At 41.1% G+C, this 11,811-nt stretch overlaps 2 protein-coding genes across 5 annotated transcripts; one reads left to right on the top strand and one right to left on the bottom strand.

Annotated features, from left to right (window-relative positions):
- Positions 1 to 310: 310 nt before the first annotated feature.
- Positions 311 to 4,319, top strand: cunh2orf49 (chromosome unknown C2orf49 homolog). Its single transcript, XM_069707582.1, has 4 exons — positions 311 to 437; positions 605 to 759; positions 2,344 to 2,596; positions 3,056 to 4,319. Exons 1-4 carry the CDS (start codon positions 327 to 329, stop codon positions 3,110 to 3,112), a joined length of 576 nt encoding a protein of 191 aa, XP_069563683.1. The 5' UTR covers positions 311 to 326; the 3' UTR covers positions 3,113 to 4,319.
- Positions 4,320 to 4,972: 653 nt separating this feature from the next.
- Positions 4,973 to 10,108, bottom strand: fhl2a (four and a half LIM domains 2a). Of its 4 annotated transcripts, XM_069707578.1 has the most exons (7): positions 9,882 to 10,107; positions 9,271 to 9,378; positions 6,774 to 6,949; positions 6,485 to 6,659; positions 5,873 to 6,042; positions 5,546 to 5,732; positions 4,973 to 5,457 (listed from the first exon to the last, which is right to left on the bottom strand). In XM_069707578.1, exons 3-7 carry the CDS (start codon positions 6,927 to 6,929, stop codon positions 5,306 to 5,308), a joined length of 840 nt encoding a protein of 279 aa, XP_069563679.1. In that variant the 5' UTR covers positions 6,930 to 6,949; positions 9,271 to 9,378; positions 9,882 to 10,107; the 3' UTR covers positions 4,973 to 5,305. The 4 variants fall into 4 exon arrangements, with proteins under 4 accessions (XP_069563679.1, XP_069563681.1, XP_069563680.1 ...); XM_069707580.1 differs by lacking the exon at positions 9,271 to 9,378 and having other exon boundaries at positions 9,882 to 10,108; XM_069707579.1 differs by lacking the exon at positions 9,882 to 10,107 and having other exon boundaries at positions 9,271 to 9,867.
- Positions 10,109 to 11,811: the final 1,703 nt, after the last annotated feature.

Genomic DNA, 11,811 nt, shown 5'->3' with positions numbered 1-11,811 from the left:
GCAGATAAACTCATTAAAAGCACACTGACTAAAAATGATAGGGACATTTCATAAATTGGTTTTGGGAGACCAGAAGCAAAATCACTAATTCATCTGGGAATAATGGCATTTTAGCAGGAAATCTGGAATAACGGCACCAAGCATAGAGATTCATTTTATATTGTGCAAAGTAATAAGACTAAATGTGCAAAAAAAAATAAGAATATAAAAAAAAAACACCTATCTAAAGTCATGCTGTTACATTTCCGGTACAGTAGGTGGCGACGTGCACATTGTAACGTTGGTTTGTTATCTGCCAGGAGAGTCGAAGAAGAACATCAGCAAACATGGCGACTTCCTCAGGTCAAAATGGGAAGGCTGTTAATGCTTCGGACGTGGACCTGTTACTGCACCCCGAGCTGTTGTCTCAAGACTTCATGCAGCTCATTTTAAGTGAGGTGAGTCAATGCGGGAGAGAAACGTGATGAGTGCCGTTAAATGTGGCAGCTTAAACAGTCTCGGGTGGGGTGGAGGGGTGGAGGAGGGTGGGGGGGGGGGGCAAGCTGTGTTGTTTCCTCAGACGGAGTTCATTTTTTTTATTTTTTTTTGTTCTTCTGAATTTCAGAAAAATGTCAGCACCAGAGACTGCGGGAGCAGAGACCGGATCACGGAGCTCTACCTCCGGCATGTCATCCCGCTGCCGCAGAGGAATTTACCCAACAGCCGCTGGGGGAGGAGGATGGAGAGGAGCCGGGGGAGAGCGACGCCGGCCGGTCTCAGGTCAGACACCTGTCCGCCCTCACGCACGGAGCTCACTATATTCCTCAAATTAATGTTTACTTTTCTCCCAAAGCCAGAAAGAAACCATTAAAACGCATCGTTTTTAAAGGAGACCCTCCTGAACCAAAGTTCAATGTTGAAATTAAAAAGAGTAATCAGGGTGATCTGTACTATTATAACACGTGAGTGCAGCACCAAAGTGGTTTTTTTGTTGTTGTTTTTTGCATTAAAAGCTTAGATTTAGTCTTATGGTTGATGATTATTCATTTCATGGCGGTTGGTGCAATTTTTAAACAAATATCGCAATGATTGTAGTCCAAAAAAACATATTATAATGCATCGTTTTTAATCAAATAACTGTCCACTAAGCTCTCCGGACATTTAGGGGGGAAAAAAAAACAGGCAGGAATGTGTTGTTATATGGAGTTATTGTATTGTTTATGATTTGTCATAAATTAATATGACTACCATCGCCTGGGTTTTAGGTTAGGTAGGTTAGGTTAGGTATTTACTTTATTAATCCCCGAGGGGAATTTTTTTTTCGCTACAGCAGTATACAGAAGCAATAAGATAATAATAGAATAATAGAAAAGCAATAAAATAGCAGTAAATAGCAGTACAAAATATAAAATGCACAGTATATACAGTACAGTAGGTAGGTAGGTAGGTAGGTATATACTTTATTAATCCCCGAGGGGAAATTTTTTCGCCACAGCAGCATACATACAGGAGCAATAATAGAAACAATAGAATAAAATAATAATAGAATAGAATAATATAATAGAAAAGCAATAAAATATAAAATGCACAGTACATACAGTATATATACAGTACATTAAATATCTATATATATTATATACAAACAACCAAGAAACACAGTCAACAGTGTTATTGTTATGTGATGGATTTTGCCAGAGGTGAGTTATTGTACAGTTTAACAATTTAACATTTAGTTGGCCAACTAACTTATCTAGACATGTTAATGAAAGTGAAAAATAACTTGTGGATCTGCCGCTGGGATTTGGATCCGCTACAAAATATAATGGGTTCTTTCTTTTCCCGAGCTACACCCTCCTGCAAAGTTCAATAATCCTGCTGACAAACACACAAACAAGCAAAACACACTGAAAATAGAAGCTCGTTGGAGGAGATAATAAGAAGCAGGCAGAAGCAATAGCGTTCACTTGGTAATGGAAAAGAAAACAGCAGCTTGTTTGTCGACAAGTCGAACTAATCTAACTAACTAATCTTCATATTGAGATCCAATCAAATGACAGGCACAATTCAGACAACAGGTCTAACGGCCAAGCTACCTATGGATTCAACATCAGTATCAAGCCATATCCAGATTCAGTGTTTCTATTGTTTTAGGGAAGTTTATGTTTTACGTTGTTGACCTGCTCAGAGCAAGCAGGTGATTCGTGGATAGATCGGCATCTCCTGCCCCTCTGTATCCAACACAACATGCCACAACTCGGCCAACCGTCTTGCTGCATACCTGCACAGAAATACAGCCATCAATCTGAAATTGGTTAAATTAATTTCAGCAGCAGCAGCTGATTAATAATGTTTGCTCATTTCCAGCTCCAATAATGACCACAACAGGAAAAGGCCTCTAATCGTGTTTGATGGGAGTTCCTCTCACTCCGGGCCACTGAAAGTGAAGAAACCAGAGGGAGCCACGGAGTCACCGGGAATCAACGACAGGTTAAAACCTCCTCCAGCTGCGAATCTATCCAACCCCATCCGCAAGCTGTCAGGCAACACGTCTTCTTCTTCCCCGTCCGTTCATCACAGCAGCGACACAACAAACCTCAAACGAGAAGCAAACGACTCGGTAGGAACTCTTTGCTCTGTCCTCTCAGTTACTTTCTCTCACAGCAAACGAGTCAGCGAGTGTCCATATTGTGTCTTGTTGCTTACATATTAGAGGCTGATTTTCTAATTAGAGATGGAAATCTTATGAGCACAAGAGATTATAACACTTTAACGGGACATGTGATTCTTAATAGGTAATATATGTTTAAATTAAAATGATTTAAGAGAGAGGGTTGGCAACATACTCTAATAATTCACTGTATTACGCACTCCTTTAATTTAATAGATTTTGACACAACATCAATGAAACTATGTGTAAATCATGGAATGCCCAAAATTTCAATTTCCATTGGAGAAAAAAAAAGTCATGGTAACAAAATTCTTATTAATCGAATCAATATTTAATGTATTTGATGCCTTTGGACCAATAACACATTGCATTATATGCTGTATTGATTATTTTTTTCCATCTCTTCAGGATGCACTGCAGTCTCCAGAAGTGAAGAAAAAGATCCAGCATGTTACATGGCCCTGACCTCTGACCACTGCTCATGCAGACCTGATGGGAGCTCAGAGACTGATGGACACCCCCCCCCCCCCTTTCTGTCCCTGTTATGGTGGTGCTCACGACCTCGGCTGTCCCCATCACTGTTCTCCCTCTAATTGATGTAATGTGAGTAAGAGGTGGGAACCCTTCTAGCTGCGTGTCAAGGCCACCTCTCTGTTCTCGTTTAGATCTGAGAGCCGACTCGATGGGGTGATGCTCAGGACATTATTCTGCTTTTGAAGTTATGAGTTTCCACGTTTGTTTCCACAACCTAAAGTGCCCTTACCATCACCGAGCAGCAGCGCAAACTCCCTCACATGGAGACTTTTCAGAGGGCAAAATGATTGAGATGACTTTTGGCTTCCAACATTATGGCTGATAATATTCTGTTTCTGTGCACGGGTTGCTTTTGGTAAAAAAAAAACGTACTTGATGAGCAGGTCAGTGTCTTGTCTGTATTTTAATTTTCAAACGCGTGCTACAGGATTTCATTCTGTGATACTGACGGACACATCCAAGAGGAAATGTAGACACGTCATGAGACCGTTCTTTTCATGTGGTGTTCGAGGTGTGATCAGAAGGTTCAGAGACTGTTCCTTCGCCTTCCAGCGGTAGACTCTCAACGTCAAGTTGTACCGTGACATCCTGAGGCACGGAGGGGGGGGGGGGGGGAGGCATTTGCTGTAAACTACGATGACATGAAAATGAAGTTCAAGCTAGAAGGGTCACCTTTTTGATATGAATCCCAGATGATGCTTGAGATGCTTAAAGGGACTCGGAGAGCGTTCGGAGCATGGCAGTAGCGATAAAGCGGGCTTATCACTGCTCAAGGGAACTACTTTAAAGGCGACGGCAGCCAGATTTAAATCAGGTACTGGTTTTGGTTGTTTAAGGCGTAGTCTTTGAACGTTTTTAAACCACACCTCGTATTGTAAAGGATTTGAAACCACAAATTATGCTGAACATAACATTTTATAAGTTTGTGTACACTAAACATTTTGAACTGGTAGTAGGTGTCATATGGTAATCTGTGATTATTCATAGTTTTTGTTTTCCATTCTTCTGAGATCTGGATTAATTCAATGCTATTTCACAAGTTCAGGGTTTTTAAAATATTAATATGGTGTGATATGGTACATGGTACATGTATTGTACATGACATTGAGCTAAATTCATACACTTTCATCATGTTCCATTGTTGAACAGCCATTTTGACACAGGAAGTGAATAACTTATATTCATGTATTTGAATGTCATCTTTTAATCATAAAATGATTCTGGACTAAACCATAAATACAGTCTTTTTGAAGTATATTTATTGCTGTGGATAAATTGACTTTGCAGTTAGTGTCTTTGATGTTGACAGAGTTCATCAAAAACACACATGAACATGCATTTTGAAACAATATTATTGTTTTTACCACAATTTTTTTTTAAATAAATTCTCAATACAATGAAACACAATTGTTGATTTAATTACTATAGAAAAGTCAGCAGCTATGTTGCCCATGTTTGATATACAGGTACTGTAACATACAGTGTGTAATATACTCTTAAACTTAACATTATTCCAAATATATTAAGGAAATCTAAAAGCCTGTTACAACCAATTAACCAATTAACAATTGTGTGTTTACATTTGTTTGCAGTTTCTGGCCAAAACATATCAATAGAAACCCTTTTTTCATATAAGCAATTCTGAAATGTATGTGATTTCATGAACTAAAAATAGGATTCATACAAATATAGATGCAATATTTAAGTGGCTGTAGCAGAAATCATTCAAAAAAAACTCAAACTAATTCCATGCACAAAGCAGTAATTACTATCACACTTCAAAGCTGATGGTGTGATTAATATTGTAGATTTATTTCAGGATGCTCCATATGGCTTCACACGTTTTTTGTTTCATAAGCAAAATTCTCTACATTCATGCCACCAGTTATTTTATTAGTAATAACTCTTTCTCAAAGAGTGAACATTAAACTTGAAAAAACTTTCTAAATTAAAATAACACTGTTAGTAGTTTGTATTTCATAGAGTCAAACACTGTATATTCATAGTAATGCTGGGTAGTAATGATGGTATGGATGCTATGCTCTCTGCTCCGACAGTATTTATTGTGTGTTTGTTATTCCTTGATCATAACGCGGCCATCCCGTCAGATGTATCCGTCGTGAATTAGATGTCCTTGCCGCACTCTGGGCACAGGATGTCATCGCGTTCGGTGAGGAAGCCGCGTCCCACCAGGGACACGGAGCACTTCTTGCAGTTGAAGCAGTCATTGTGCCACTGGCGCTCCTCAAAGGAAATATACTTGCTTCCCCCGAGACCTAAGAATGAAGATCCAGTCAATACAACTGAGAAACCTCTTATAAGCTAAACTTTTTAGATGCAGTGAGACCAATAATCAGTTATTACCGCTAATTGGGGTGGTGCAGGAGGCACACTTCTTAGCATAAAGGTTGCAGAAGCAGTTGAGACAATATGCAAAGTCATCTCTCGAGGTAAACCTCTGGCCAGACAGCTGCTGCTTGCAGCTAGTGCACAGGAAGCAGTCCTTGTGCCAGGGCTGGTCACGGTAGGTCACCCCGCCAGTGGTGATGGGCTAAACGCAGCGAGCAGGAACGTCATATTGTCACTTTTTATTGCACATACACATATTATTGTAGTTCTTTGAGAGAAGATGGAAAATAATTAAGTGCTACTTTGAAAATCAGTGAGATTACATGGATGTGGGTGTCCTACCTTCTTGCAGTGCACACACTGCATGGCAAACTGCTTCTCATAGCAGGGCACGCAGAAGTTGTGGTTGTCCTTGGGGATGAAGCTCTTGGTGCCGATGGGCTGCTGGCATCTCTGGCAGGTAAAGCAGGTCTCATGCCAGCTGTTCCCCTTGTGCTCCATCTTCCTGGAGCCTTAGGAAAATTGGAAAGTAACAGAATGGATGGTGCTAAAGAAATGCAAAGAGAACCACTAATAACACAGAATTCGAATAAAAACAAAAATATGCAGTTTTGAGTCAAGATACAGAAAACATTTGTTTTAGAATAATAAGTACAATTTGGGAAAATAACTTGATTTGTGTTTATTCCTGTGTCATGCATCATCTGAAGAAATAGATTTCCTAATGGTCAGAGCTAGAACTGCTCCTTCAGTGTTGCAAAAATGAATAAACTTGTTTGGAGACTAAACTACTAAAAACTAAAATGTCTTTTAAAAATGAGAGCTTTGTATTCAGAGAAGAGACTGTATATTTATGTCATGTTCAATTTTAAATTGATAATAAGAAATGTTTTTGCAGAGCAGGTTGGAATTCGCTTTCTGTTGTGTTGGTATATTTCTATGTTTTGTTTCTACCTGGCATGATGGTTTTCTTGCACTCGTGGCACTTGGAGGAGTACTCATTAGAGTAGCACTCAGTGCAAAGGAGCTGCTCATCCTTGGTAGAGAAGGGCTTGTCCACCAGGGAGCGCTTGCACTGGAAGCACTTGAAACAGTCCTCATGCCAGTGACGGTCCTTGTAGGACAGATCCTACAGGGGCATCAGTTGGACAGTTAGGCCGACTTGTTCACAACAGAGAAACACAGAAAGGTACAGACATATGTCAGTACTTATACAATTGTTTTTTTTTTGCATGCCTCTTACCCTGGTGTTGCAGCCAATGGGCTTCTTGCACTCCTCACAGGTGTTGGAGTACAGGCTCTCGTAACATTTCACACAGTAGGGATTGTCCTCTCGCAGAACGTACTTCTTCCCAAACAGGGACTCTTTGCAGTAGTGGCAGTCGTAGCGCTCGGTCATTTTGACCCAGGGTCACTCACCTGAGAGACAGAGGGAAAGACAGAGATCGAGCAAAAGAGTGAGGTCAAATGAAACTGTCAAAAGTAAGTTTTATGGATTTACGTACAGATTAAGTCAGTTTTTTTAAGACAGTTTTGTCATCAAGCATCAGGATGCTTCACATTAGAAGGTACAGAGTTTTTTCGTGGTGCGCTTTCCCCTATCAGCTACCTCTCTCATCTCTCAGGCGCCTTTCATTTTGCTCAGTGCGTCAGGAGTGGAAGGTGACAGATGAGGAGGATATAAATAACTCCTGTCAGCCCTGCTTAGAGACACTCAACTTTTGCCCCATTGCATACCGACGCACACTATGCTGCTGTACACTGATCCATCCATCACCTTACCTCCAGCTGTCAGCACCAGATCATAGTATCCCTTGTGAATGTGTGTGTGTGTGTGTGTGTGTGCGTGTGTGTGTGTGTGTGTGGGGGGGGGGGGTTGTATGACACTCCTAATAATGACTACTCCCAATCTGCAGCTGCTTGTGGCGGCTTGTTAGGACCTCTGTTGTCCCACCTGTGTCTAAATACTCATACTCTCTGACGACCAAGGATAGTCGGGGCTATTTATTGTGAGTGATAAAGAGATTATACAGTATTGTCAAAAACAGGGAGGAAGATTGTCCAGTAGTGTTTGATATGACATAAAGATTTTTAACTTAACTAATTTCCATGTGACTGTTTGTCCATTGTTTCATCAGCTAAGCTTTTACGATATAAGGAGGTTATAGAATAATAAAAAGTAAAACTCACGCATACTTTGCCTCCCACTTGACGTTCCATTCTTTTCTGCTTTTTATAATTTCATGCATTTCTGTTTTTAATCGAGTTGCTCTCCTCGGTTGTTTTTCCCTTAATCTGCTCAGACTGTCAGAACTCCTGCCCCTTCTTCTATTTCTGATCACCGTGTACTCCCATATTAGTCCATAATGAGATCTGTGAGTGATCTGTGATGTTCCTGACATTTAAGGGGTTAGGATCTTTTTTATCTGGCTCAATTTGAGGTGTTTTAATCTGCCCCGTCCTTTCTGCTCGAAGCCTTCCCCACCCCTCTAACATTCCCTCATTGTCTATTGCTCCCACCATGACTCACCTAGCTTATATACGGATTTATCTGACTCCTAAAAATAAAACAAGGATAATCTGAACTGCCTCAAATAAAACCTCCAGCTATTCCGACATGGCATGCAGCTGTTTCCCAGTTTCTGGCAGCTTCTTTGAAGCTACCCCTCTGCGAGTCAAAGTGAGCTACAACATCAATAGTTCCCATGCAAATCTAATAGTGTTTGCACAAAGACAATCAACTTTCTTTGCATGCATTGCATTAAAAATGGATTGTTTTATTAAAATTTACAGTTGTGTTTGGAAATTCACAAACTGAGAAAAGCCATTTTGCCATTTTATAAATCTGCCGTTGAAGGCTTAGAGAAAAACAATTTACATCTTTGTATTTGTACTTTCAAATGTTCTTAAGATGTACAAAGTTGTTTTTAAAATGTTCCCCAACTATCTAAAGAAATGCAAACCATAAATCAGTACTATCTTCGACAGAAAGACGATTTTTCTAAAGCAACCACACTGGCGAATTACTTGCTAATGGAATAAGTACACGAGACACCAAACATAGCCTTGTAAATGGATAATAGAATTCAATATTCAATTACTTCTGGATCTAATTTGAAAATGTTCACAATAAATCCTGAATTACAGTTTACTTTTTCAGGAAACAAAATTGTAAAAAGTACATCCCTCATGAGATGTAAAACTACAAGCTACTGTATCACTCCAGACGTCCAGAGAAGAATATTCAGGAACATTTCAAATCGTTTGGTTTGTGCATCAAATGCTGTAAGGCCACATAAAGCAAGAGAACAGAGCAGACTGCTCATAGAAGAAGTAGAAGGCACAACTCTTCTAATAGCAAGCTGCTTTGCTGAAGGCAGGTTTGAGGTTGATGAGAAGGGTGGATAGATAGAAATGAACTCTGCTCACAGGGGTCAACAGAGGCTTTTTGGAGGGAAAAAGATAATGGAAGTAAAATCAGGCTGTCCCTGAGACAGATTTAAAGAAATGGAGGTGATGGAAGAGGGAGTTAAACAGTGACGGCACTGTACAGGTGAAAAGAGGAAGAACACGAAGGTGGGTGTGGAGGAGGACAGGAGGAGGCCGGGACACCAGTGAGCAGCAGTGTCCCGGAGGTTGGAAGACATGGTGGGTGAAGACCAGTGAAGAGAATGAATGGGTGGAAGGATGGACGAGTGAGTGGATGGATAGTGGAGCAGTTGAACAGAGTTGGGTCTTACCTTCCTGTCTGAGGAGTGTGTGCCTGTGCGGAGTCTGGGGCAGACTGAGAGAGGAGGCTCCGGGTGAGCTGTACTTACTCCTGATTGCATTACTCCACCCATCAGGGGCTAATTGAAAATGGGGGAGGGATGATGAAAGGGTGGGGTGGGGGGAGCAAGGGGGCAGGGATTCTTTTTCGAGATGATCTATAAATAAAGCAGCACTTCACAGAGATAACCCCGAGGCCCCCTTTTACTTACTCATTCAGTCACCAGCGCGACCAAGTGGCCTTTTAAGGTCACTCAGTTGTTGTTCACTTGCTCACATACTCACACGGTGATTCACTCACTCACTCACTCATATTTTTCCTCATCTTTCTAATATTTTTGTTTCTCCTCAGAACAGCCTGGAGAGAATTATTCCATCTTGTCTACTATTGTTTTCTTTACATTGTGATAGCCATCGTTATCATTATCATAATCATAACACTGCACACAAACACACACTGTTACGTAATGGCACAATACTCTTATAGCCTTTTATATATGATGGAAAGGATGCCAAAGATCAGACGTCAAAGATTGTTGCCCTGTGAGGTTTGCGTCGACTCAAATGTCTCGTCTGTCCCTACCTCCCCATACTGCTCCCCACGGGGGACTCCACATTCAATCCCAGACCTCCAACGTGTTGGCAAAGGTATCCAGGCTTGCTATCGACAGATACCCACAAGGTTTTCCAAAAAATTGTAGCACTATTTTCTGCACCCCCACACTCTCTTGTTCACACTGTAGCCCCCTCTGCCACCCTCTGTGCTCTTCCCAACTCTTTCTGTCCTCACTCCAACTGTCTCTCTGTCACTCTGAGGCCGGTTTTCCTGACCCGGTAGTCCCTGGACACTCTCCAGTCAGAAAATGCGTCAGCAGTGCTCCACTAACGCTCAAGTGCTCTATTTGTAGCACACTATAAAGAGTTTGGGGCTTCACAAAGTGCTAAATCAGTTTGTGTGTGTGTATCTACAGTTATACATGTATTTATAGGTTAAATACCATTTAATTAATTATCCTTTCAGACACACTAGTAGCGTGGCACTGGTTGCTCCGTCGGCCCATCACTTTGCTCCAAACTGAAATAGAAGAATACTATCTCAGAAACGTCTGGATTGCCATGAAATTTGGAAATAACATTAATGGTCTCTAGATAATGTTTTGCAATGACTTGCACCACCATGAAGTTGACATTTGTGGTTTTGAGTTAAATGTCTCAACAACTATTTGATTAATTGCCATGAAACTTTGTAGTCACCCATGTTGGGTGGGAATCTTTATGATTCACTGTCTTTTCAGCTATTACTATCATCAGGGGCAGATTTTGATTTGTTCAGCACTTTAGTTTATACAAAGGGGATTCAGAAGTTTCCCAGACTGCTCCTGTTGCTTGCAAACAGAGCGCAGTGCCACAATGTGCACGATGGAGGGGGAGCCTATAAACTTTGTGAGTAAGTATTCCAAGTTTTGTCCCATGACCAACCTAATGAATCACGTTTTTCAGACTCCTGGTTCGGGCACATTGGGGTTTTTTCCATGGAAATGAGCAGAGGATGCACAGCAAATTTTGTATCAAACCTCGAGAAATTGGCAATGGAGACAGAAATGCCTCTGAAAATCTAGAGCAATGAAGCAATGAGCTGGACGAGGTGTTTTGAGTTACATCCATGTTTCAAGAGGAGCAGAACAACACTGTTAAAGGCGCATCAAGTCAGGAGCGCGACTAGGTGTTTTTTTTTTTACATGGGCTTGGTTGTGCACCGTGAATTCAGCCAGAGTTCAACTGTAGATGTTCTGAGGCGTCTGAGGGAAAATATTTGTTGGAAACCACCTGAACTGTGGTGCCATGTCACTTTGGTTCTCCAACATTACATTGTGCGCACTTACATCGTATTAAAAAAATGCAGAAATTTCTTGCCCTCAACAACACAATCATCACTCCCAACTCACCAGAATTTGCTCGCTGCTATGTCCATCTGTTCCACAAAAATAGGACACAAATTTTGATGTGCTCCATCTGCTAAATAAATTGCAGGTCGATCTGGACCTGTGGTCACAAAAATGTGTGTAACTTAAGTGCTGATGTGGCTCAAGTGCCATTACTCAGGATACTCCCTCACGAAGGTCATAGCTTCTTATGGAAGCAGCTTAAGATGGTAGCTGGTTTTAGCTGGTTTTAGCTGGTGCTATGCTGGTCTAGTTGGTTTATTAGAGGGGACAAGCTGGTTTTGCTGGTCTGTCAGTGTAATTGGTCAGCTTGATATAGCTGGTCACGCAGTCAGGCCAAGCTGGTGTCTGCTGGTCAAGCTGGCTGGCTTGGATGGATGGCCAGTAAGAGTGACCATGCTGGACTGGTCCATCGATCAGTGGATAATGTGTCAAGACCAGGTCAAGACTATTTAAAGTTCAAATACAATATGTAATTAATTAAGTAATTATAATTTGGCCACTCGGTTGACACTTGTGCTTTGAAAAAAAGTTTTTTAAGAATTCCTTGTTGAGATGAAGATTGTCTGT

The sequence above is a fragment of the Brachyistius frenatus genome, unplaced genomic scaffold, assembly GCF_029030835.1.
Source record: "Brachyistius frenatus isolate BFR_SWC_R1_liver_20210118 unplaced genomic scaffold, ASM2903083v1 Contig_70, whole genome shotgun sequence".
Lineage (NCBI taxonomy): Eukaryota > Metazoa > Chordata > Actinopteri > Embiotocidae > Brachyistius > Brachyistius frenatus.
Note: the sequence above shows the minus strand (reverse complement) of the source record. Positions and strands in the feature narration are given on the sequence as shown.

Bases quoted from the DNA above. Each gene is read 5' to 3' on its own strand.
- fhl2a (XM_069707580.1), bottom strand. From the start codon at position 6,929: ATGACCGAGCGCTACGACTGCCACTACTGCAAAGAGTCCCTGTTTGGG. The intron at 6,660-6,773 runs GTAAGAGGCATG...ATGCCCCTGTAG, and splicing joins CCATTGGCTGCAACACCAGG to GATCTGTCCTACAAGGACCG. The intron at 6,043-6,484 runs GTAGAAACAAAA...AATTTTCCTAAG, and splicing joins CAAGAAAACCATCATGCCAG to GCTCCAGGAAGATGGAGCAC.
- cunh2orf49 (XM_069707582.1), top strand. From the start codon at position 327: ATGGCGACTTCCTCAGGTCAAAATGGGAAGGCTGTTAATGCTTCGGAC. The intron at 438-604 runs GTGAGTCAATGC...TCTGAATTTCAG, and splicing joins TGCAGCTCATTTTAAGTGAG to AAAAATGTCAGCACCAGAGA. The intron at 760-2,343 runs GTCAGACACCTG...GCTCATTTCCAG, and splicing joins GCGACGCCGGCCGGTCTCAG to CTCCAATAATGACCACAACA.